We start from the raw sequence: 26693 nt of genomic DNA on the forward strand, positions 1-26693 counted from the left end.
CTGGGCACCAAATGCCAGGAACTCTCTATCCCTAGTCATCGCAATAATCCCAAAAGTTCCACACAGTTTCAAGACCCCTGAGGAAGTAACTTCCCCACTTCCAGAGCCTCTGAAACATCTATTAAGTTTAAAATACGATAGTTAAGGGAATAGTTTTGTGACCCATAGCTTTGTTACCAATGAGTTATTTTACTAAACTATCATTGAGGTTAGTATCTGCAATCTTTTTTTGATTCTATTTCCACTTTCACTCTAATTCCAACGATTATTTGGTAAGCAAGTTCATTATCAACTTAGGCTAGAGATTCACATATAAAATCTACCCATAGCATTCATTTCATTTTAAAAATTTTAGTAAATAGAACAATATAAGGGATTTCTATGTATCCATTACTCAGATTTAAAAAGTCAAACATTTTGCATTAGAGTTCTTTCAAAAGTGTTACTTTAGAACTATAACGGATATCATGTAAGGTCCCTTTGTATTTTTACTCAACTACTTATGTCAAATTAGTGTTTATCTTTCTCTCTGTTAAAAGCAAGAGAGAAGCAATCTATTTAAAACATTAAATTAAACTAACTTTTCAAATTTAAGATAAATGAGTTTCGGCCTGGTCCTCTGCCTCTGGCGGGCGACCTCGGGCCCGGGGCGGCTCGCTGGGTTTCGGGGTCCCCACCTGTCCCTCCCTCCCCACCCGCCAGCCGGGGCTGGAGCTCAGCGCTCCTCAGAGGCTCCTTTGTTGCGGGTCGTGCGGACTCTAACTCTGGGATCCAAACAACTCCCTCCAAAGCGCAACGCCCCTCCTCTGGCTATTTTGAGTCCTCCCGGCTTCCGCCTTCCGGGCGGTCACATGTCTCTGGTCACCTGACCCGCTCTTCTGTCATTCTACTGCGGTCGCTCGGCTGCTTTCTACCTGAGCAACTCTCGACGTGTCCTTGGTGCTGGACCCTCACCACGTTACGGCGTCCGAGTCTCCCGCCGCCGCTTAGGCCTCCAGACAGGAGCGATTGTGACTCCGCGCCTCGGCCTGGCGGTGGCCCTGACGTCCCGAACTGCCTCCTCCTCCCAGCCGCCTTTGGGTGCGTTGTAGGGTCCTCAGGATTCGCGAAGTAAGGCCACATTCATGTCGTTCCGTTTCGGGCACTGCCCAAGTGAATTGAACCCTGCGGTGAGGGCCGGTTTCTTTGCAGCCCAGACCCCTCCTGTCTTCTTGTTCTGGGTTCCCAGATTTCTTTTTCAGGCCTCAACTAGATTTACGAAACTGCGGAACCTTCCCCGTTGGGTCAAGGAACGTGAGGGGCAGCGGGCGGAGGACAGATAAAATACTTCCCTACGGTTGGGCCTTGGCCCCGGCCTCCTGGAGGTTCGAGTTGTTCAGGGACCTAGATGACAGCACTGAGGCACCTTCAGCTACCCCAAGAGGGGCGCTGGGGCTGAGCCGGCTTGGTTCCAGGGTTCCAGCTTGGCCTGGACGGAACCAGTTTCTGCTTGGGCCCTGCCAGTCAGTCCACCTTGCTCTTGTTTAGGCAGCAATTCTCCGATGCAGAGATTAAGTTTCAAACTGATTAAGGTCATTGGGGTCTTGGAATAGAATTTTCGTTTCTTTATGGCCGTAACCATGAATTTATATTTTATGGAAAGGAACCTCTATATTTTGTGTCATGTTAAAATCAGGCTTAAACGTTTATCTGTTAGTTTAGGAGTGAGAATTACTTAAATCTCTTTTGCTAGGTTCTTGTCATCAAGTTAGACACTCATTGGCTGTACTTAAATTGTAGTTGGTATTTTTTCCAAAAATTTCTCCTAAAATTGATTTAGAAAATACTATGAACTTTGGTTGAAAAGGAAATCTCTGTCTTCTAAGAAATTACATTCTCAATTTGGCTATTTTAATTTGACTGAATACTTTTAGAAAGGACATACAGGTTTTTCACATGTCACTTCAAAATGATGCTTAGTAAAAGTAAGTAAAATAAGTAAATGGTTACTTTAAAAAATCTTACTGAAATATTGTGCCAGTAATTAAAAAACCTTTCTCGGAAGAGTAAAGACCTATAGAGAACACTTTTATCGAGCAGTACCTAATTGGGCAAGATTTGAAATATAATGATATTAATATTTAATATTTAGGATATTTAATATTTGAGTTGAATGCCTGGGGAGATTAAAGTGATAATGATATTATTAATGACAGTAGTAGTAAAAAAATAACACCTAGTATTCTGGTTTTACCTTGCATCAAAACTGAAGATCTGTTGGAAAACATTCAAGATTATAAAATTTAAATGACTAAAATGGATATCCGGGGTGCCGTGGATGCTGCTGTACCAACCAACATTATTGCCGCCAAGGCTGCAGAAGTTCGGGCGAACAAAGTGAACTGGCAGTCCTATCTTCAGTAAGTACCGATTGGCTGTGAATCATGGGTAATCATATGCTTTTGCATCACGCTTTTTCATGGTCATGCGTCTATGAGAGAAATACTGGAAAAATACTAAAAAATGTGGAAGAAAATTCTTCCTTCTTAGAATAATTAACTGTTGTAGGGAGATAGTATAGTGTGGTGGAAACAGCTTGAGGCTCCAGTGAAGAGGCAGAGCTGGTCTTAGCACTTTTGACTTTCGCTGTCTGGAAAGTAGTGCCTTTTGAGTGAGTGGGAAACATCAGAGGAGTGTTAATGACTGTGAAGGGAGGAAGAGAATAATGTGCAGAGCCTGCCACAGGCTCAGTGTGCCTTGGTGATCAGTGTGGGGACAGATGATGTTGCACACTGGCTCATACAACTAGTAAAAGGTGTAGAAATCTGAGATCAAGACCTGGGCTCGCATTCTGGTTCTGTCTACTAGTTTAGTGATCTTAGGCAAATCCCTTAACTTCTCTGAGATTTATTAAAGTAAATAAATTGGAGATACGTATCCACAGGGTTTTCGTTGAGATAATGTATTTAAAGTATTAGCACAGTTGAATATAAGCATTAATACATTTAATACACTCAATAAATTTCAGTTTTTTCCCCCTTGTGTATATTAAGATTTAGCATGCGGGTATGTATTTATCTGTAACATAAGTGTTCATTTATTCTTGACCGTATTTTATCATATGGACTTTGCTTCATAGTTGTTTATTTTGGTATATTCATAGCAGTGCATTATTAAGGAAATTCAATTCAGATTTGCACATACATTTTGAAAACACATGGAGGAATGTTTAGTTTCATGTTTAGAAGTTTTCTTTGTTGTATGAAGGCTTTGCAGTATATAAAAATGATCCATTGTTTCTGTTAATTTCATCACTCTTCAAATGTTTATTGACTGCCAAGTCTGAAGCTTTTCCCAGGCTTTGGGGCCACGAAAAGATAAACTCGTAATCTAGTAGGGAAGTCTGCTTTATAAACAAATTATTTTAATTCAGTATGTTTCCTGATAATAGAAAAGCATGCAGAGAATGATGAGTGCACAGAAAAGGGGTAGTTCTTCCTACTCCCAGGAAGTTTTCCTGAAGGGGATGTTCAAAGGCAGGGAATTAAAAAACAGCATACTAGGTGGGGACTAGTAGGTGTTTTGGAGGCAGGCCAGGGGAAGAGCTGAGGCTGGAGAGGCAACTAGGAGCCAATCATAAGGCCCAGTGTGCCATCGGAAGGGGTTTGAACTTGATCTGGTCAGTCATTGCTTTTTAAACTGATTATGTCTTTTTTCTGAATAAAATTATTAGGTGAGATTGGTTAATAAAATCAAATAGGTTTCAAGTGTACAATTCAATAATTCAAACTGATTCTTAAGCTGTGAAACCCATGGGTGAAGTCTAATAAGGAATCTCAGCATATAAAACAGATGGAAATGACAGTTGAATGGAGGTGGGGGTGTACATCTCAGAGCTTTTGTTTGAGACCATTCATCATCCTCATTAGGGTTCTAAGAAGCATTTTTTTAATAAAAACACTTTATTGACATAAACCTTTACATAATTAAGGTATACAACTTGATGAATTGGGAGATAAGTATACACTCATGAAACCATCACCACACTCAATGCCTTAAATCTATCCATAATCTCAAAAGATTTCCTCCCACCCTCTTTATTTTATTTTACTTTATTTTGTGATAAGAACACAACATAAGATCTATCCCATTAGCAAAATTTAAGTGTGCAATGTGATATTGTTAACTATAGGCACTGCGACATACAAATACAGTAGGACCTACCTTGTATAAGTGAAACTTTATATCCTTTGACTAATACTTCCCTATTTCTCCCTCCCTCCAGCCCCTGGCAACCACCATTCTACTCTGCTTTTATGAGTTTGACTATTTTAGATTCCTCTTATAAGTAAGATCATGTAGTGTTTGTTCTTCTGTGTCTGACTTATTTCACTTAACATATAACGTCCTTCAATTTTACCTATGTTGTCGCAAATGACAGGATTTCTCTCTCTTTTTTTAAGACTGAATAATATTCCATTGTATGTAAATACCACATTTCTTTATATTCATCCACCCATCCATACTTAGGTTGTTTCCATATCATGGCTATTGTGAATAAAGCTGCTATGAGCATGGAATGCAGATATCTCTTTGAGGTCCTGATTTCAGTTCCTTTGGATTTATACCCAGAAGTGGGATTGCTGTATCATAAGGTATTTCTATTTTTAATTTTTTGAGGAACCTCTGTACTGTTTTCCATAGTGACTGTACCAATTTATATTCCCATCTATTCCCATCATCAGTACACAAGTATTCCCTTTTCTCCACAACTTCAAAAATACTTGGTATCTTTTTTTTTTTTTTTTTGATAAGCAACCTAATATGTGCGAGGTGATAGCTCATCGTGGTTTTGATTTGCATTATCTTGATGATAAGTGATGTTGAGCATATTTTCATGTACCTATTGACCATTTGTTTCTTTAGAACATATATTTTTAGATCCTCTGCCCATTTTTTAATCAGCTTGTTTATATTCGTTGTTGAGTTGTATGAGTTCTTTATATATTGTGGATATTAACTCCTTATCAGAGATATCTTTTGCACATATTTTCTCCCACTCCATAGGCTGCCTTTTCATTTTGCTTATTGTTCCTTTTGCTGTGCAGGAGCTTTTTAGTTTGATGTAGTCCCACTGGTTGATTTTCACTTTCATTTTTGTTCTTTTGTTCTCATATCTAGGAAATCATTGCCTAGGCCAATGTCAAGAAACTTTCTCCCTATATTTTCTTCTAGGAGTTTTGCAGGGTCAGGTCTTATATTTTTCATTAATCCTTTTTGAGTCGATTTTTATGTATGATGTAAGATAAGGATCCAATTTCATTCTTTTGCATATGGCTGTACAGTTTTCCCAAACCTATTTATTCAAGAGACTATCTTTTCCGCATTGTGTGTTCTTGGCATTGTTGTTGAAGATCAATTGACCATGTATGTAGGGGTTTATTACTGGAACCAAGGAACCAAGATTTTAAAATCACTGTTGTCAGTATTAGAAACAACTGTAGCTTGTCAAATTGGAGGTAGATGATCAAATTTATCTTTTGGTTGGATTGTTCTACTGACAATGTAGAGGGTAGATTTGTGGGTAATAAACCTAGAGCTAGGGAGAGGCTGTGGCAGTATTTGGGTTGCTGGAATGTATGTATTTGAATAGATTTGAGAAAGCCTTAATATGGATTTGATGTGTGAGAGTGAAAAAGAATTTAGTATGATTTTTCTGAAGGGAATGGGTTATCGTGGGCCCACTGACTCCAGGGCAGCAGGTGGGACTTTCTGGTGTTTTCTTTGTTCATCTCTATCTGTGTAATTGTTTAAATCCCCTATGAAATTAGGATTTTGAGCTATGTTTTCTAATTTTAGTCCAGAGTGCATTTAGACTAGAACAAAAGGAGTTTATGTTTATAAAGCATGATTCTGTTTATAACCTAAATAGAATAATATTATTATTGATTGCAAAGCACTGGCCGACTGGCAAAAGTTGCCTAACATTGGGATTTGGAACATTTTTAGGTGCATGGAGATTTTTTGCTTTTTTTACCCCCTCTTTAATTCCCCCCCACCCCTACCCCCACCCCCACCTCACCTCCACCCCTGACCTACAGACGTTGCCGTCTCCCCTTAAGAACTGGATCTCTGAAGGCAGGGTGTCTCCTCCCACACAGTCACGTCATGCACCTGGGGCCTGGCACACCGGGGCCTGGTGCACTGGGAGTATAGTCCATGGCTCCACCTGGGGCGTGAACCCAGGACCTTCTGTGTATAAAGCAAACGTGCTAACTGCTACACTATGGAACCACCCCTGCATGAAGACTTTTAATTGCTTTCCCTTCTGTTTCTCGTGTTCTAAGGCCTCTGTACTATATGTCATATTCTCCTTTCCTCCTATTTCTGTCCTTTATTCTGTTGTCTGTCTTGTGAATTTCTTTCATAAAACTCCTCAGTTTGTCTATGCTTTAATGCTCACCAGGTATACCTGCTGCTGAGCTGATCAGTGTGGGGACACTAGTGGGTGCGGAATGTGCCTCTTCTAGAAGCGTTTCAGATTGTTAGGGGCTGGACTATACACATCAATTATCAGTGAATCTTATATCACATTATATTCTGATAAGATAAAACACGTGGACGAGTACTCCAGCGTCAAAGGCTAATCACACTTTATCCCTCACAAATGAACATGTTATTATGAAAATACAGTGTTTTAAATATATTTTTATATTTGATTAAACTTTTTCTTAATAATTCACCAAGAATCATAAAATACCATCCTTCCCCTTGAGTTTAAAGTTGAATGAGAAAACAAATCTTTAACTAAAAAATTAAATACGTTCCAGTAAGAGTTAAATGGAGATGTATGTACAGTTTTCTCAGATAACAAAAAGAAGGCACAAATAATTACCTGGGAGCTTTGGGGGCTCTTCCCAGAGCACATAAAGGTACTTGTAGGAGTGTCTCAGCAGAGGAGCTAGGGGAAACTCCTGAAGAAAACTTCTTGTGGAGAATGAGACTTGGAAGAACACCAGTGCTTTGGGGGCTTCACATAGTTTGTGGCTCCTTGCAGGCAGCTGCAGGCCAATTTGTGGCACCTTCATTCACCAGTTTTGTGGGCCAAAAACCTAGGAGCCATCTTGGCTCTTCCCTTTTCCTCATGGTCCATATACACGCAGCCCATTAACAAATTCTTTTAGCTGTATATCCAAAACGTCCTGGATCTGACCATATTCCTCTAGTTCCACTGCTACTACCCTAGCGCAGGCTGTTATCATCTCTCACATGCCCTCTTGTTAGAGCCTCTTGCCCGATAGCTGTGTTAACACTTCTTCCAAAGCAGCAAATGAGAGTCATTTCAGATAACATGAATCAGATCATGCTGTACTTACTGCTCACAGCCCTCTAGCCACTCTGCTGTTCTTGCTCTTTTTCACGGAGCAAGCTTATTGCTGCCCCAGGGTCTTTGGGCTTATACTTCTTTTCTTTCTCTCTGGAAGTTCTTCCCCCAGATCACTTGGCTCATTAATGCCATTCAGGTATCTGTGTAGGTGACCTCAGAAAGGCCCTCTCTGAAATCCAACTAAACTATCTTTTCTTTCTTGTTACTTTCTAGCTCCTCAGTTTTTTTTTTTTTTTTTCCCCATAGCATTTACAATGCTGGCATTATGATGGTGTGTGGTATGTGGTGTGAGATGCGCACATGTGAGTGTGTGCGTGTGTGTGTGTGTATTTTTAAAAAGTATTTATTTTTGTGTTTGAGCATTTGCCCCCACTGGAATGTGAGCTGAAAGATAAATGTCTAAATAATTGTATGTTGCCCGTACTTAAAGGCACCTGGCACATAGTAAGCTGCCAATTAATATTGGCTGATAAAATGACAAATGAGCAGAGTATTCTTTGGGAAGTGGTGGTGAATGTTGGGAAAAGGAAGTAACATACCTGGTACATAACATACTGTTTCACATTATTTTCATAGTGATACTATGACAAGTTTTTCTAGTCTCATTTTAAAGATGAGTAGATAGCTGTTCAGATAGGATAAGTAACATGTACATGCTTCTATAGGTTTTGCTTATTCAGTTGATTAAAAAGATTTTTATTGAATTCTTCTGCCTAAGTGCTAGGTAGAACTGCCATTCAAATTCACAGTTTGGTACGAAAGGAGTAATCTGATCAGATGTGCACTTGAGAAAGCTGCCGGGTAGTATGTAAGAGAGATGTGGAAGGAGGCTGGACTGGAAGCAGGGGACGCGTTGGACTGTTGCCATACTCCGGAGGCGGGGAAGTCGAGAGGACAGTGATATTAGGTACGAGAATTGTGAGCATTGATGCCCGACTGGGTATGGGTTGTTAGAGAAGAGACCAGAGTCCCTAACCTGCTAGATTACAGAACCCTCGAAGGAAGACTCAGGCAGAAAAGAATTTAAACAAGAAAAATAAAAGAGGATTCTTACAGCAAATGTAAAGAAGTCAGACTTCAGAAGGAATGGGTTGCCAAATAAAACAGTAATTAATTTTTTTAAAATTTATTTACATTTATTTATTTATTTAACATTTTATTTATTTTTTCTCCCTCCCCCTCCTCCTCCTTTCTGGTAACCACTAGTCCATTGTCCATGTCAATGAGTCCCTGTTTGTAAAACATTTAATTATTTAAATGGAAAACAAAGCTGCAAAATTCCAAGATTACCAAGTGTAATCTTTATCATACACTTTCTCAGTGGTAGAAAAACTCATTTTTTTCCACATGAATAGCCTATTTACAACGGTTACGACATGGTTTTTTTACTCATTAGCACAGCAAAATTTGGAGGTAAAATTGTTTTAGCGAGGGAGTTCCAGTTTATGAAAAAAGATTTCATTCATTTTGGGGCCAAAACTAGACAGGATGACCTTTTTTCTTGGTCTGCTCTAGGGTGCAGAGTGCATTTTGTCCTTCCTGGTGTGTGACATATTTAGTCACATTGGCAACAGGGCAAAGTGTCTTTTTTTTGCTGCCTTGTTCCCATTTTGCAAGCTGGGGATGGAGCATGTGTGAGGATATATGTTAATGATCTAAGTTCTGCTCTTGTAGGGTCTGGAGTGCCTCTGTGATCTGTGGGAGGACAGGTTCAATACACACATGTGAGTGGGGGTTGCTGGAGGTTGACCCAGGGGACAGACTGTGAGCCAGCTCAGAGTGTAGAGGGGAGCACTCGGGGAGAATCCATGGGATGCAAAATGAAGAGAGCCTCCCATAGAGCCAGACCACAGGGTAGGAGATGAGCAGTCTGTGAAGAGGACTGAAGAGGAGTGACCTGAGGAGGATGAAGAGAGCCAAGAACCTAAGGAAGAGAGTGTCAGGAAGTGGGCACGCTGGCATTTGCCTTGGAGATCTAGAAATACACGGACTGAACGGTCTCCTTTGGGTTGGTAAGGAAGGGCTTGTTGGAAACTCAATGCATGAGAATAGTTTTTTAAAAAGCTGTGTTAAATAAAGGAGCCTATATGAAAATAAAGTTACAGTGCTTAAAACTGCAAAATTGATGGAAGAAAGACAGCACAATGGATTACAAAGTCCAGAGGCAAATTAAAAGTTTACAAAATAGTAACAATGTAAACAGAACCAAGAAGGGATAAAGTAAAAGACTGGGATTTTAAATATATAAAAGTCAAGATCTTTGGAGAAGCACGGTATTGTGGGTAGGGGTGGCAGGAAGTATGAGAGTTCAGCTCCCTTGTCTTGGGAAGGGGATAGCTTTGATCACCTCACCTTCCCACACTCTCCTGTGTACTTCGGGAAACGTGTCCTCTTCAGGATTTTGCTTCAACCCCACCTGGGCTCTTCGCTTCCATGACCTGTGTTCCCAACTCCATCCGTGGTCTATCTTGGGAGCACTTCCTCATGGATCATCCGTACACAATCTTCATCTCGAGGTCAGCTGCCACTGAGAACCCAGACCACGACAACTCTGAAAAAGGACCACGCTTCTATAATTATGCATCTTGGGAAACCTGTTTCAAATTTGATGTTTCCCTGGTCAGGTTTTGTGGAACACTAGTCCATCAACTGACTCTAGGGGCTGGGGATCTGAAGGGCAGCTTTTTAAACTGCTTAGTTAAAAAAATATATTGATGCTATTTGAATGATGAAGCATATTACACAAAATTTTTCTTTTTTTCAATGTGTTTATACCCACCAAGTGCTTTTTCTTGTGTTTTCTGATAATCACTCAATGGAGTAGGGCAGGTAGTATTGTAATTGCCTTTTTACTGGTGTGGAAAATAGTGGTCAAAGGGATAGTGACATGTCAAAGTTTCACAATTGGAGTTGGAACTCTTCCTCAGATTGTCTCAAATTCTATCCTTTTATTACCATACTGATGGTCTGAAAGAATTGACATATATCCTGAAGTGCCCAGTCTCACAGAGACTAGTAAGGCTGTTCTGCAGACATGTCTTTTCATAAGGAAAGGTTAGACAGGGAGTTCTCTGTGATGCATTTGAATACTTGGTAGAGTGTAGCAGTTGGGAGGTCAAACCAGCCTGGAATGGAAGGAGACAGGTTCAGGTGTGATGATGCTGAATTTGTGAAAATGATAAGAGATAGTTGGAGATGGTTTGGGAAAGAGAAAAGACAAGCATGTTGATTTTAATCTCACTGAAGGTAAGAGTTTGGGAAAGAAAAATGAGATTACAGAGATTAAGCCATGTGGAGGAATCTTGAAGAGCAAAGAACCATTGAAAGGACCCCTTGAAGTAGGAAAACAGTGTAGAGTGGGGTGACTGCTGGGAGGATTGGGGATCAGGATGAAGAGGTTATTTTTTCAGAGAGGAGGAGGATGACATTTTTTCTGAGTCTGGAGGAAAAGAATGTGCTGGAGAAAAATGATGATGGAAGTTCAGATAAAGTGGCTTTGATAAGTTAGAAGGCCAAGTAACTTGATTGGTTTGGGTGGGAATAAAGGTGAGGCTTTGGAGAGTGTTAAGAGGTGACATGTTATCGAGTGTTTACTGTGGGCCGGCACTATGCTAACTGCCTTATGCAAATTGTATAATTTAATCCTCAGTCGAACCCCTTAAAGGCAATGCAGTGTTGTTGCAGTTTTGCAGATTAATTAACTCAGGTCTGGAGAGGTCACATGATCAGTAAGTGGTAGGGCTAAGCTTTGAACTCAGGTCTGTTTGATGTTAGAGCCTGCACATCAACCCTCATGGTTTATTACTGAGGAGAGAGGAGAAAGACTGAAATTCCTATTTCACTTCCTCACAGTGGCTCTTCACTCTTACTGAATACAAACAACTTATTCTTACTTTCTAGGGGGCAGATGATTTCTGCTGAAGACTGTGAATTTATTCAAAGGTTTGAAATGAAAAGAACTCCTGAGGAGAAGCAAGAGATGCTTCAAACTGAAGGCAGTCAGGTAGTAGATATAAACATATCATGAACACTTTTCTGTGTCTTTAAAAATTCTAGAAATGTTTTTTAATGACCGTGTGATATTCCATTATAGATATGCGTCATAATTTAACTACAAATTCTTTTTTATTGGAAGACATTTGAGTGATTCCCAGATTTCCTTGTTAATTTTGGAAAAAAATGTTATATTCAGCATGTTTATTCTTCTTTTTTTTTCTGCATTTCCAAAAATCTTCTTAGAATACATTCCCAGAAGGGAAATTACTTTTTCAAAGTACATGTCTTTTTTTTTTAAAATTGCTTGACTTGCTTTTTAGAATTTTTTTTTTCTTTGTATTCTTACTAGAATAACATGCAGTTCCACCATCCTTTAGATTTTCTGATATGGGGCTCTGATTGGCTGAAAGAGCGCATATGCAGCCCCGTCTGATTCTCACAGCAAACTTGGGAAATTTATGAAGAAACATATTGTCGGTGCCAGTTTTTGTTGAAGTCCAGAGAGATTGTTACATTGATGATAAGTAGTAGAATGAAGACAGGTCAAAGTCTTCTGATTCCAGTCCCCAGTACTCCTGTTGGTCTGGTGTTCTGCTTCTCAGTAAATCCCTCCCTCCCATCCCCCTAAAAAAATTTAACACCAATGATAATATTTGATTGTTTACATAACTTAATTTTTACGTTGTAGATAATTAAGAGTTGATAGTGGCTAGGTCTGTATTTTTAAAAATAGTGAACATTTTGAAATTTTTCACTAGAAATTATAAAAAAATCAGTGCAAGTCATAGAATAGTCCTCCCATACTTAATCGCACTATTTGTAAAAGGTATACATTTTATATAGTCGAAACCTGTTAATAGCAAGTGTATCCTAATTTAGGCAAGCAAAATAACATTTTATTGAAATTCCATTAATATGTTGTGTTCTCAGTTGAAAACAATGACATTGATTTCGTTTTTTTATTCTAGTGTGCCAAAACATTTATAAATCTGATGACTCATATCTCCAAAGAACAGACGGTTCAGTACATACTAACTATGGTCGATGATATGTTGCAGGTAGGTATAGTCTTTACTTAATGCAGTTGGCGACGTCATCTTTTTATGTACTACACAGTAACATTTTTGTAAGGATTCATTTATAGCATTGGTTCTTTTCTAGAGTGTAATAATATATTTTTCTTCATTATGTGAGTTGTGATTTGCTAATCATGATAAAGATGAGAATGCCTACATACAGATTATTTTGTTGTTTTTCTATATGGCTGTTTTGGTTGTTTTCCATAGGTATTTTTTCCCCCACAATATCTGAGATTTTTGTTGAATGCCAGCAATGTTCAGTGAATCACTTGAGGCTTTCTGGACGCTCTGTGTAGTCCCAGATGATATGGCTCCTTCTCTTTCAGTTATTCCACAGATTTCAATTCTCCTGTGTTTCAGGCCAGTGCCAAGCACTGGGGCTTCACTGCTGAATGTAGGCAAGGTGCTTGCCCTCAAAAGCATTGTTCATTTGGAGAATGTTTTGCTAATCATCTGAGACTTTTCTAGTTGTATAACATCTCTATTTATTGCCTTACTGTCTCTGAACACAATTTTGTATTTTACACCAGAATATAATCTAGGTTTAAATTGTCAGTGTATAGAGTAATTCTTTTTGAAACAGGCTGTCTGTCTGCTATATCCGATGCCTGTCTACATGGGTTAGGAGACTTGAAGAAAGAGTTTCAGTCTGGCTCCTTAGTGGTGGTTCTGTTAGTTTACAAGGAAAAACATTTATTGATGACCCACCATGCACAAAGCACTGTGCTAACTATGATTGAGGATACAAAGGTTAGAAAGAAGGGTGCTGTTTGCCTAAGGGCCTTCATGCCATTTACAGGAATATAGTGATTTTATAATTAAGTGAGGATCAGTATCTAGTCTGGCTGATGATATACAGGGCTGATGCATGCCTGTCTCAAATGACCTTGGTCCTCTGAGCACTTTTTTCTTTTAAAAAGCAAAGTTAAGAAAAATGGAGAATGTTGTGGTTTTCCCTGGCTATTCTGGTTATTGTATAGGACTATACCTAGAATGAGGAGGCTGTGAGTAGGCATGTGACCTTATGTCTTTTTTTTTTTTTTTAATATTATACACCTGCATATATAGAACACACACAAATATCCTCAGTTTTTATACATAGCCACAAATCTATAAATTAAAAACCGCAAGTTCATACTTTCTCCAATTTCATTTTAGTTCAACACTACAGAGTTCATTCTAGCTACCCTTTTCCACATTTGTAATCTTTTCTGACGTAGTGAGATTGTGAGGTCCTCTTATTCTTCATCTATTAATTTGTTTTTTCTACCCTATAATACAAAGAAAGCAGTTCTTTGATTCATACAACTATGAAAAACAAGCCATTTACTCAGAGTTCAGTGTTTGTTTACAGTACTTTATCTTTAAACTGAGGGTATGTAGTCAGAGTATTATATTCAAGTTTTGTTCAGAGTGGTTATGTTGTTTTCCTTGAAATACAGTTGGATTCATTTGTTTGTTTCTATGTTAGTCTTTTTCTCATCCTTGTTGATTTTATTTTATTATTTTTGATTATGTACAATAGTAGCATGCTTCTCGAAGTCAAAACTATAGAGAAAAGTATACTCTGAAAGATATCCCCAACCCTACCCATTCCTTGCCACCCTATTCCCACCTACCTGTTATAGGTAACCAATATCCTAGAATTTTGGTTTATTCTTCTTGTTTTTCTTATTTTCTTTTTGCAAAAATAGGCAGGTACAGGTGTATTTTCTTATATTCCCCTCTTTTTTTTTTTAATACAAAAATATCTTTATTCAAATGTGGCTTTACTCATATTCTCTTAAAGGTCTGCATCAGGGGTGTCTGGGACAATGATAGCTGGTCGCATATTTTAAGCAGGATTTGAAACTATAAAGGACTAATTGAGGAAGATGGGTTTTAAACTTATCTAAATGTATAAAATAGGTTCTGCTCTTTATGTTTGTAGGATACTTTGTTCATTTACATGCATGCACAATGAGAGTTAACATTTTAACTTTGGAAATGATCCACCAGTAGAGTTAAAGATAACTACCTGAGTTTTGAATCCTTTGCTAAAGTCATTATCATAACCATTTCCATTGTTATTTTAAACTATGTTTATTACTTAAGGAGATGGTAGTTTATTCCTCAAATAGGTAACTGTTAGCACAGACCAAAATTAAAACCAGTGTATTTACAAAGAATTAAATGTTGATCTGAAAATTAAAATTATTTATGTGATTACTTGCACTTTTACCTAATATATTCACTTAGGGAACCAGAAAGTGAATTTCAGCCAGTAATATGCAGAGAAAATTTAGGTGAGAAGTAGCGTTTGCATGATTTGAACTAAGAATTGTTCCTCAGATCCTAAATCTACGTACTAGTATGATACGCTGTTTTCGGCTCTCTCTGCCCTGATTTTTCTATCATAAAATGCTAGTGGTAACCTTGAGCATTTGAGATTTCTCTAATTCCCTGTTTCCCTTGCCTGCTTGTGAGTAGCTTGAGATGCTTCCTGCTGATCTTTCTGTCCAGAGCTAATTTGTGATTTCTCTTCCCCGTTCCGATTTCGTTTGTGTGGAAACAGGGTAGAGGTGTTGGAACAACATTGGGAAAGGCAGGTCAGAGGTGCAGGCTGAGGAGACATGTAACTTAAGAGTGCTACACCTTGCAGGGCTAGGATCTGTTATCTTTGCTCACTTGAATTAAACTCATCATAATAATTAAAGGTGATTTTATTTTTAAAATATTCCTGCTCCTGGCACTATCCCCTACCCCATAATAATAATTGCAATAGGGAGACAAATCTCATACACACAGGAATAATAAAAAACACAGATTGATGGGATATAAATGAAAGGGTTGAGAAGAAGTGCACAATTGTTATATCTTTAGGAAAATACATTCTGATTAGTGATATTTCTTTTCTTTTTTAGGAAAATCACCAGCGTGTTAGCATTTTCTTTGACTATGCTAAACGTAGCAAGAACACTGCGTGGTCTTACTTTCTGCCAATGTTGAATCGCCAGGATCTCTTTACTGTTCATATGGTAAATTTTGAATTGATCCAATTTCTGATTTAGGGAAGAAACACATCTGGGCCATTTATGACTTGGTAACCTCGCAGTTCCCAGAGAGGTAACAGCTGTGATGCTAACTTTTCAAAGTAGTGTTTCCTTATTGATGTGGAAATATGAGAAAGACAAAGGGGATAGGGTTGCTCTGATACATTTGAAGTTTTGTAAAGTAGAATGATTTTATTAGCATAAAAGCCTTGTGAATACATGTGCAAATAGCTCTGGATAGCTATGATAGGTTTAACTAAATTTACTGTAGAAATTAAATTTTGCTTTGAAGTAACTACTGTGTTTAATTTTTAAGTAATTAATTGCTTTTTAATATCTTAAGTACACTCCTGTTTTAAATTTTCCATGAAAGGCTATCTTTGGAAGCCTTAATAATGAAGAATCTTTGAAGGAGTATGTGGAGAAGGTATGAGAGGAAGGTTGAGAGACTAAATCTTTGACTAAGCATTGCTTCCTCCCATGTGGAGTGAGCTCCGGGGCATGGGAAGGGGAAGCTCCTGAGGCCGCTCATTTTAGTACATGTCTTTACATTTTTCAAATCAAGAACTACTGCTGTCACTGAAACAATTTTGAGCATATATGCTCGTTCTCTCTCTCTCTCTCTCCTTACATATCTATATTCACTTATTTACTACTGTATTCATATATTTTATATATCATAAAACATTTATAAAAGAAATAAAAAGGATTCATGAAATAAATTCTATTTTAAAAAATACTTTTAAAAAACCCAATAATATATTTTCTTTCGTATTATAGAGACTTATTTTTACTGTCTGGATACCTGGTTTAAATGTCTTCCTAATTTTGGCGGTTTTGTAATAAAATTGACAAATATAGTACAGACCAAATATAAATTTAGGGTAAGGTTCATCATTATTAATTGTGTAGCCAAATCCATCAAATCCATGTTTTAATTTCTTTATGATTTCAGTTGCTTTTGGCTAATCTTTACAATTTTGAGAGTCAGATAGTCATTGGCTTTCCTAATGTGCTGATGAAGAGCTTACACTCTGAGTAGAAATGTCAAGTCTCTTCTTTCTTTGTCTTTTACATTTTGATCAGTGCTTATGTTGCTGATAATATTTTCAATCCCTGGTTTTTTTACAGGAATCTTTTCAAATTATCTAGTTTGTGAAAGTTAGGTCTGTTTAAAGTAAATAATGTATCTGTAAAATCACTTAGCTAGGCACATGAAAATGTCCATTTGTCACAACATAGTGAATGATTCAAGGTGCGGCTGTAAGCCCTCCATAGTGTAGAGTTTTGGATATATCATGATGCTTGAATGCCCGACATACTGACCTTGAAAGTGTACCTTCATCACCTTGCTCAGCTGTAGCCAAGTATAAGAACAAATATCAGTCTGCCAGCACAGAAATTATTTTGGGGTTAACTAGCCATCCATTCTTTACTGGGATTAATTTTTGCTCAGTAATTGGAACTTTGAAACATTGACTTTTAGATTGTACTGAAGAAATATTAAGTTGGGTTTGTGTGTAGAGAAGAGGTATTTTATATTGCCTACTTTTTTGTCTTTATATATATAGATATATACTTACATATATATTCAGATTTATTGTGGTGTAACTGACAAATTAATTATAAGGTATTTAAAGTTACGACATGATGATTTTACATAGATACACTTATACTGCCTATTTAATTAAAACACCACGATTAGTTTTATAGTTTGAAGAAAATTGAGAAGTCTTTGAGGAGAAAAGGGTATATTTCTATATATCAAGGGAGATGGCTGTTTAATACAAGGATGTATTTTTTACCAAGATACAGATTTTTTGGTGTGAAGACTCACTAGGGGCTTGGAATGAGCAAGGTACTGGCTGGGGTTTGTTATAGAGGTTTCTCAGAACTCTGGCATCTGATGCTGAGGAAGGTTTCTGTGCTCTTTTGATTTTTGCTGGTCTTATAATGAATCCCAATCTTACTTTTGAAACTCAAAACAATACAAGGAATGTAGTGAAATTCGTAATTTAACAACTAATTTTGGTTCATTGTAATGGAAATATTTGAAAATAAATTTTTACTATATAAATATATTTTTAAAAAGGAAATATAAATATATTTTTTAGTTGAGTGTTAAAAATAATTATGCAGCAAAATGGTTACAAGTCCTGATTTTTAAGGTATGTGATATGATTGTAGAATCAATGTAGTATTCAAGTGTATCTCTTATTTTTTAGGCAGCAAGAATTATTGCCAAGTTAGCTGCTTGGGGAAAAGAATTGATGGAAGGCAGTGACTTAAATTACTATTTCAATTGGATAAAAACTCAGCTGAGTTCACAGGTAAAAGACATTTCTTTTAGTATCTTTGAAGGGAGTGTAACATTGTAATTCTCTTAAGCTATTTATGGTAATTATGTGAAATTACAAAAATGTTATATTAAAATAGTGCCATTTTGAACTTGATAAGTAAGCCAAACTACTCTTAAGTTTGGTAGTATGCTTCACTTTTTCTTTCTTTGACCGCCTTCAAATGAAACCTTTGTCCTTTCTGCTACCTGGGATTCTCCATTCATGCTTTTCAGTGGGCAGGGAGTACCTTCCATTCAGGTGGCTGCCAAGATCACACAGGTTGGAGAACTGAAAGGGTTCTCACAGCTCTAAAGAACATAGTCATGTAAGGCTTGTGAGAAAGGAAAAGAAAGTGTCCTGCAGGGGAGGGAGTGCAGAGGCAGGCTTTGCAGCCCAGAGACTTCCAGGGTCAGTGCCCTCCTCATCTGCCTTGGGACTCTGGACCACCAAGATTTGTGTGAGAAATCTTGGTTTTGGGAGAGCTCTCCAAAAGTTTCTGGTGAGATCTTTCATGCTCTTTTTGGTCATATAACCAGGCCAAACTGTCTAACTAGTTATATCATTAAACAAACTAGCTTTGGATGTCACCAGGCAGGGGAGTTTCAAGCTGCAACCAGTTCATCAGTACTTTATAGATTAGTCAATCTGCTTGTTCTAGTCTTGGCCAAGAGTCAGCACCAGGCTTCTAGGTGCCCCTGGGTGAGCCTGGAGCTGCTTGATCCAGCTATGAGATAGCTGTCTCACACAGTGGCTTCTCAGGACTTCATGGTATTGTGGGATCGACACTTAGGCCTAAGGTCTAACATGAAGCCTGCTTATTTGCTGTCTTCCTGCTTTCAGGCCTCTCTAGCTCTATTTTCCCATAGAGGAAAATAGCTTTCTGATTTAATGGCTGGAAAAATAACAAGTTTTCTGTCATTGTCTTCATGCTTCCCTAGAACAGGGTGAAAGACAGAATGCTTACGATGGCTCAGTGGAGTGTTTCTTTCTTGTAGTTTTTCAGTGACTGAGTACTAAGTGATAAGGGGAAACTTGGTGGGAATGTTCATCAGAAAAGGAGTGAAATGAAGGTGTATAGGGGTAGAGTGTTCTGGGGAAGAAAAGGTAGAAGAGAATGAGATTTGGGTGCGGGGTTGGGTGACATGGAGGAATGAGATGAGGAGAAGCAGTAATATTAGTAGTTATCGTGTTCTCAGTGTTAGATTACAAATATATGTCTATTTGAAATATGTTTTTGGAAAGTGGTCATTTAGATTTCAGTGACTGTATTTTTTAATAGATTTTATTTTGAAACATAAGAGACACCATGACATTTTATTTTTTATCATTGTCTGTCTTTGGGGGGAGCCCAATAGGTTTTTATATTTGGGTAGGGATATTTTGAAGTGTTCTGAACAAAATTAAACATTTTTTTTATGTCAATAGCATAAATTTTAACACTCTTTAGCTCAATTTTTCAAACTTTTTATAAGGGCCACACATTTGCAGATTTTAGTGTTTGTGAGGAATTTCAAAAAATGAATTTAGAACATGAAAATCTCATCTCGTGAAGATGAGATTTTAAATTTCTAAATACATATCATGTGAGAGCAGAATGCTTAAATAAACAACACTGCCCCCCCTTTCTATTTTGAAATGAGTTCTTCCTTTGAATAAATGTCATTCTGCTTTATCATTAGCTATATGGTATATTGGTAAAGTGGCTCTATTGTAGCTGGATTCATAAAATGAGCATTGGTAGGAAAGAAAATGTACTCGTAATTTGCCACTAATGTTTTGGGTTATTTCAAATGTCTTAGGCTTTTCCTCATAGGAATAATACTTATATTGTGTCTTACAGATTATTTGTCATTTTTGGAATGATTAACTGTGGTTGTAACCTTGAGCAATGGGGGAAATATTTCTACCGTCACTAGTGGAAGCAAACATTTCAATATCTAGAACAGTTTTCTAGATATTGAATTAGAATTGAGCTTCTTGGCATTAGATAAATACGCTTAAAGACCTTTTCTGTATCTTTCTAGCACACTCTTTTATTACTGAGGCTTTGGCTTTGTTTAGTTATAGTATGGCATTTCTGCTTTGCAAGTCCTTCTGCTACAGAATGCCCAGGGTGCCCAGGCACAGTCTTGCTTTGCTTCTTAGAGTCCGATCACTGCTTCTGCTAGGCTCCAGATTGCACAGTCTATCTTGTTATAGACAGACACTTTTTTCATAACCCTTTACCAGGATTAAATTATAGACTTCTCGTTTAAAGAGTAAGTCATATGGTTATTTAGGATTTAATTTGCTACTTTGCTTAATGTCGTGTGATAGTGCTATATCTAGAAGGTCTCTTTTTCTCTATCATAAGTGTTTTCTCCCATGAAAAGGACCACAATTTCATGATTCCAATAGAAATAAACTTTCAAAAGTCCAAATTAGTTACAATTTGGATATTTTGTTCTTTGACTTATAGTGACATTTAGGAGCCATTTTTGAGTAGTTTAAGCATTATACTTGGGTCACGGCGGCTCGTGCCTGACACTTAGTAGATAATAATTATTGAATAAAACAAAATAAAAATTTCCTTTCAGAAATTCATTATCACTTTTCTCTTGCATATTCAGCCTTTGACTTTCTACCTTAAAATTTCTTTTGTCATTTCTATATAACATTTGAGATTTTGATTTTCATTATAACTTGTTAACATTACTGTGGATAACCAAATTTTGAGGTCTGTGTAGTATCTTCCAATCATCAGGCACCTATTTCAAAAGCTTTGCCACAAATATAGCGTAGATCAGCTTAAGACAGTTGTCTTATTGGAAATATAATACAGTAAGTAAATCTGAGACTTAGAAATTTGTACCAGCTTCGCTTATAAAATTTAGCCGGAGGTTGGTATTTGGTTTATTATTGTTCCTTTTGAAATAATTTATTGATTAAGATATCTGGAAGACTAATGATATTTAGAATATTTCATATCATTCCCATGCTTTTTATTAGTTGATGATACTCCATTAAGTAGGAATAGGAAAAAAATTATAAAATTTGCTTAGCTCCCTATCATACACTAATAAATTAAGATAAAATTAAAAACAAAACTAAGTAATAAGTTATTTATTTCGTAATAGAAACTGCGTGGTAGCGGTGTCGCTGTTGAAACAGGAACAGTCTCTTCAAGTGATGTAAGTACATTCCTTCTTAATTCGCTGGCCTCCTCACATCTTGAATATAAGTTATTTTTGAGTCACAGACATTTAAAATTTTGAATATGGTTACTAGTTCCCCAAATGTAAATCCATGAATTTGATACCACCTCCTGTTAGGTTAATGCTATTATAAAAACTATATCTAAATATTTATGGTCTGTAGTGATCACTTTTGTGTCGGTAGACATGAGACTTGTGCTTCCCTATTGCTCTTCTTTTTAGGCCATTTTATCTCATCTGAGAATCAAAGCAAAAGTGTGAATTCAGATATACAACTGGAGGGAATCATCATAAAGTTCCTCCCTTTAAGCTTCATTTGTCCGATAAACTAAAATCTATCTGATCAATATGTGAACACTGAGTTAGGCAGTTGAAAACAGTTCAGTTATCTGATGGCGCTAAAATTGTTACTGGTACCATGTTGCCAAAGGCTTTACGTGGGGCTACATGGTGGCCAGAAACACGCCACCCCCCCCCCCATCCCTTTTTTGGCCAATCTCTCCCCACATTTTTTGTAAAGCCAAAAGTTTAAAGGTTAAAAACTAATTATGTCTCCCCAAGTTCCTTTCTTGATTATAGTTGTCTTCTCTATTTGGGAATGGTTTAACTTCTTTGTACTCAGACTAGCTCAAAATGTGGCAATAAGTTTGGAGAAGTAATACTTGGCATGATTAGAGCTAGTTGAGGAAAATGGGGGGGGGGGACATTAGAAATGTAGGTGAGATGCAGCTAGCTTCATTTGGTGGGAATATCTCATTTGTTAGGAAACTGGAAAAGCATCTTTAGAGGATAGAGTCTACAACCTGCCTATGATAGACCTAAATGCAGCTTTGTGGAAGTCATTTAACGTCCATATTAATTACCAGTACTTACATATTTTGCATGGAACATAACCTGTATGTATTCTCTGAGACTATAGATGGCAGTGGAATGAACCTCTTTTCGAAGCCTACAGTGGGGCTTCTCTTTGGGCCTGGGTGGATGATTTGACAAATAGTGTGTTAGGCTGGAAAATGGCCAATGGCTTTTTGAAATGGAATCAGAACAAAGTGTGAAACTAGATGAGCAACCTTGGGGCCAGGGCGGGGAAAGGAGGTGGTTGGTTAGAAGATATTTAAATTGGGAATCTTTATTTTATATACTTGAATTGCCACCAGCTTGAAACTTTGAAAAACTGTTTAATTCGTGTATTAGACTTATTCGTAAATTTTTCAAAAAGTGTTTTTAGAATCATATGTCTTATAAATGAATTTGAGTGGTTGGTAAAAGTGTAAGTTATTAAAGCTTACATAATAAGTTGTAAGCATTGGTGGCAGAACATTCTTAATTTGCTCTTTTCTGTTTAGTGTATTAGAAAAATAAAACTGATTAATTGAATTGGCAGTGCATTAGTTTAAGTGGTTTCTCTGTAGCCTCACACACATACATTCCAAATGGAATTAGCTTTGGGGTAATTGTGAGTAAGGAAAAGATGGCCTACCATTTCCCACGTTCTTCCCTTTAGTGCCCTTCAAATGTGAACATACTTTCTGTCTCTTACTGAAGGTTCTTACTTTTTCAAATGGCTATCAACTTCAATAAGTTGAGGGTAGGGTGTTAGCCTTCCTTCGATATTTGTATTTTAATAGGGAAGTCTGAATGGTAGCTAATACTCTTTGAGCTCTTACTATGTGCCTGGCACTGTATTATAAATTTTACATTTACATCTCCTTGAATATTTACATGCCTTCTTTGTCAGAGTTCTTATTATAAGCCATGCTTTATTGGTTTGGAGGCTGCACAGAAAGGCACACCAGCTTGCCCCAGGTCATTTAGCTAATGAGTTTCAAAACCCTTGCAGAAACAAATTACTTACTGAGAGAATTACTTTTGAGGCAACTGAGCTGGAGTTGGATCGTAAACCCTTCTCAAGTCTTATAGTCAGTCTCCTTAGACTTTTGAAAATATTGATATTATATCTTAAAATCCTTTAAGGTTTTCAAGAGGGCAAAGAAAAGCAGTTTAGTAAGCTGCATTACATGGTATTGCCACTTGATGTCAGTATAAAACAAATATGTTTCACACTGCGAAATGAGAAATAAACATGATCCAACAGTCTTAACTTTTAAAATGGCTGTGGAAACATCATCATCATTTCTGAGCAGAACGTTACATTTTTATTTAAACAACATTACATAAATGAAATTTCTTTAAAATGCATTATACTGTCTTTGCCTGAATGTGAAAATAATAAATGACATCAAATAATAAATGACATCAAATACGTACTTACCTTAAGCTGTTTGCTTAGTTCTTTACTGGCTCTTGAATGTGAATAATCAATCTTTTGTTTTGAGGAAGCCGCAAAGCCTTGGAAGTTGGTTGTTGTGCTGATACCCTGATGAAAACAGAAATACTGTGATCTCTCACAAATTTGGAGGATTTATAAAAAATCTGGGATTTTTTTTGTTTGTTTGTTCCTGTTTTCTTTTTCCTCTGCCCAATTTCATTTATACATTTGTGTAGGGGAACAAGGTGACTCTTGGCTCACATATTTGACTGTGTCCTGTTCTCTAGCTGTTTTTGTTATAGACCTAGTCTAGCATCAATTACTGCCAGATGAACATTGTTTTGCTGATAGTAAAGTAACTTGATTAAGTTGCCACTCTCTCTGTTGGTTTATTTTATCTTGCTTTTTAATGTCCTGAAGCAGTTCTGTCCAATAGAACTTTCCATGATGCTGGAAATGTTCTGTATATCTGTACTCTCCATGATAGTAGCCACTAGCCACATGTGGCTGTTGGAGCGCTTGGAAATGTGGCAAGTATGAGCAAGGAAGTAAATTTTCAGTTTTATTTAGTTTAGTTGTTTTTTTTTTTTAAATAGCTTTATCAAAATATATTTTACAAACCATAAAATATCTATTTGCAGTGCAGTAGGTTTTAGAGTATTTACAGAGTTATACAACCATTTCCAAAATCTAATTTTATAACATTTTCAACACCTCAAAAAGAAACCCTGTACACCTTAATGGCTGACCCCCTAACTTGCTCCTGGTTCCCAGCCTCTGGAAACCACTAATCTATTTTCTGTCTCTTCTGGCCATTTCATATAAATGAATGATATGCTATGTGGTTGTCTGTGAATGGCATCTTTTACTTAGCATAATGTTTTCAAGATTCATTCATGTTTTAGCACGTAATAATAGCAGCATGTTAGAATGAGAGGAAAAAAAAACAAACATAACTTTTTTGGCTTTTGGCCAAATTCCTTAAATTGTTTCTGAGGCAGTTCTAATATCTTTGTTAATATGAGGTTAATTTTACTGCTTTGGCTTTGTTTTTACTTTAATACTATGCTGATGTGGCACTTCTCAGTTTTCAGAAGAGGTGGAGTGCTTTAGTGATTTAGTTTTTTACTATGTTAATAAGTATGTTAAAAGTGCTGCACAAGTAGTGGAAATAAGTGGGCTGGATCAGTAGTTAATATATTTCAGGACTGCTCTCTGTTATCTGCTCTAGCTGGTGAATGTAGTTTGTGAGGGAGGACTCAAGGTTATTCATAATCAATTAAATATCTTTGTACAAGTTAAAAGTGCATTGTTATTTACCTAAAGCAGTTCTTGGGTACTTTTCATTATTCAATTGCCTTTTATCTTCTTATCTTAAATGCTGGGAATTTTTAAAATAGATGCACAGAATAAATGTTAAGAAAAGGGGGAAAGATAAGAACTTTTGAGTTTTTTTTTTCTGATCAGATTTTTGGAAGGATCGCTTGGAGGTATATTCAGACAATGCAAAAGAAAATTAAATGGTAAGGAATTTTAGTATAAGACTTCCTTTTGCATATGATTTTCAAAATATAGCACCAATAATAATAATAATAATAAGGTAATCTAATATTATATGTTAGATGTGTTCTTGGAAGCTGTGTACAAAGCAAGAATTTATAAAGCAAATCATTTTCTTAAGCCACAATAATTTTCCTCTTAATAAGCAATCCCAATAGTCATACAATTGATTATATGACTGAATAAATTAATTGAAAGCAATACTTGAAGATTTGTAAATATGTAAATTAATAGTAAAGTTTGTAATAAGACAAGTCTAAATAAATTACCTTCAGTTAATTTACGTGTTAATTTAATTAGGTATTATTTGAGTGTTTACTAGAGTATCTTTCTTAATAAGCCAACTTCAAAGGAATTCTGGGGCTTACATTATATATATTTTAGTTCCTGAATATAAGGTAATAATAATAATAGTATACTTTACTATTGTTTTGTGTTATATAGAAACTGATTTGAGTAGCAGGTTTTTATTTATAATTTGGTAGAGCTGGTATTATTTTTCTTTATTGATGAGAAAATAATTTTGAAGAATTTAAGTGATTTGCCAAAGACAATTCAGCAAAACCTCTTCCTCTTTCCCTCTCTTCCTTTCTTCAGTCTTTTTTTTAATGTCATAATTTATATAAAGTAAAATGCACGTTTTAAATGTTCAGCTGAATGAATTTATACATTATGTGTCCTCCTACTCAATCCTTTACTTCAACTCCCCTAAAAGTTATCATTATTATGACATCTATTATTATAGATTAGTTTTCCCTGGTCTTGAATTCCATATAAGTGGAATCATATGTAGTATGAATTCCTTCGTGTCTGAATTCTCTTGCCCAATATTGTGTCAATGAAATCCATCCACATTGCATTTAGCATAATTCATTCTTTTTATTGCTGTATAGTAATCTAGTAAATGAATATTCTTTTTATTTCTATATAATAATTCTCTTATTGATGAACATTTGAGTTACTTCTAGTTTTTAGCAATTGTGAATAATCTTGCTATAAACATTCTTGTACATGACTTTTGAAGGATGTAATCACTTAGGTCTGGAGCACTTAATTCTAGAATAGAATTACTGGGTTATATGTAAATTTAGTAGATATTGCCAATCTGTTTTCCAAAACCAATATATAGCTCCACGAACAAAGTATAAGAATTCCAGTGGTTCAAATTTCCTACTAACACTTGATATTGTGTTATTTTTTAAAGCTGAATGATAGGAGCAAAAATTAAACATTCATATATGCACACTCACTTTTAGTTCTACAAGAAGATTCCTTTAGTAGTCATGAAAAATTAAGTACTTTAGAGACTGTTAATTAGCAGTCCTCTGTTTCATGTAAAACTAACTTCTGGAATTTATTTTAGTCAATTAAGTGTTTGAAAAGTTCAACTTGGTGCTTCACTGATACCACTGTCCTGTGTGTTTTTATTTTCTATGGGTAGATGCAGACTGGTTTTTTCAAGTGCCCATGATTCCAGAATTCAGATGAATATTATCTTTACTCTTTCTCATTTAGTTTATTCTTAAGTCTCAGCATTATGCAGAGGAATATTGAGAATTTGCATACATTTTTATAACATTAGTTTTATTTTGGTACAATATCACTGAAGTTTTTATGTTTATTTTTTGTTGCCTGTTTGGTAAATCTGCAGAATATAGATCTCTGAGACCATATTCACCAGAAGGGTGAATTCTGTCAGTTGCTAGTTTCCCTATGATGTGATTATTCCCCCACAATATAGGAGAGTTTGCATTTTCACCAACATTGGAAAATTTATCCAAATGATATTCTCTTAAAGGTGTTGAGAAATAAAAATAATTTTTCTCTACCACCAAGATTTGCTGCAGTGGTCAGTTCT

At 36.5% G+C, this 26693-nt stretch overlaps 1 protein-coding gene across 4 annotated transcripts in view; it reads left to right on the top strand.

The window, feature by feature from the left end:
• The first annotated feature begins 855 nt into the window (after positions 1-855).
• Positions 856-26693, top strand: part of ATP6V1H (ATPase H+ transporting V1 subunit H) — a 113251-nt gene continuing 87413 nt past the window's right edge. Inside the window, exons 1-7 of one of the 4 annotated variants that reach the window (XM_016146042.2) lie at positions 856-1080; positions 2252-2399; positions 11267-11369; positions 12331-12420; positions 15345-15458; positions 17699-17803; positions 20929-20982. In XM_016146042.2, coding sequence (XP_016001528.1) covers positions 2287-2399; positions 11267-11369; positions 12331-12420; positions 15345-15458; positions 17699-17803; positions 20929-20982 — 579 coding nt within the window. In that variant the 5' untranslated portion in view covers positions 856-1080; positions 2252-2286. Of the gene's footprint in view, positions 1111-2251; positions 2400-11266; positions 11370-12330; positions 12421-15344; positions 15459-17698; positions 17804-20928; positions 20983-26693 lie in introns of all 4 variants that reach the window. The other 3 variants (XM_016146035.2, XM_016146060.2, XM_016146050.2) reach the window with 3 other exon arrangements.

This window comes from Rousettus aegyptiacus, unplaced genomic scaffold, assembly GCF_014176215.1.
Source record: "Rousettus aegyptiacus isolate mRouAeg1 unplaced genomic scaffold, mRouAeg1.p scaffold_m13_p_15, whole genome shotgun sequence".
NCBI lineage: Eukaryota > Metazoa > Chordata > Mammalia > Chiroptera > Pteropodidae > Rousettus > Rousettus aegyptiacus.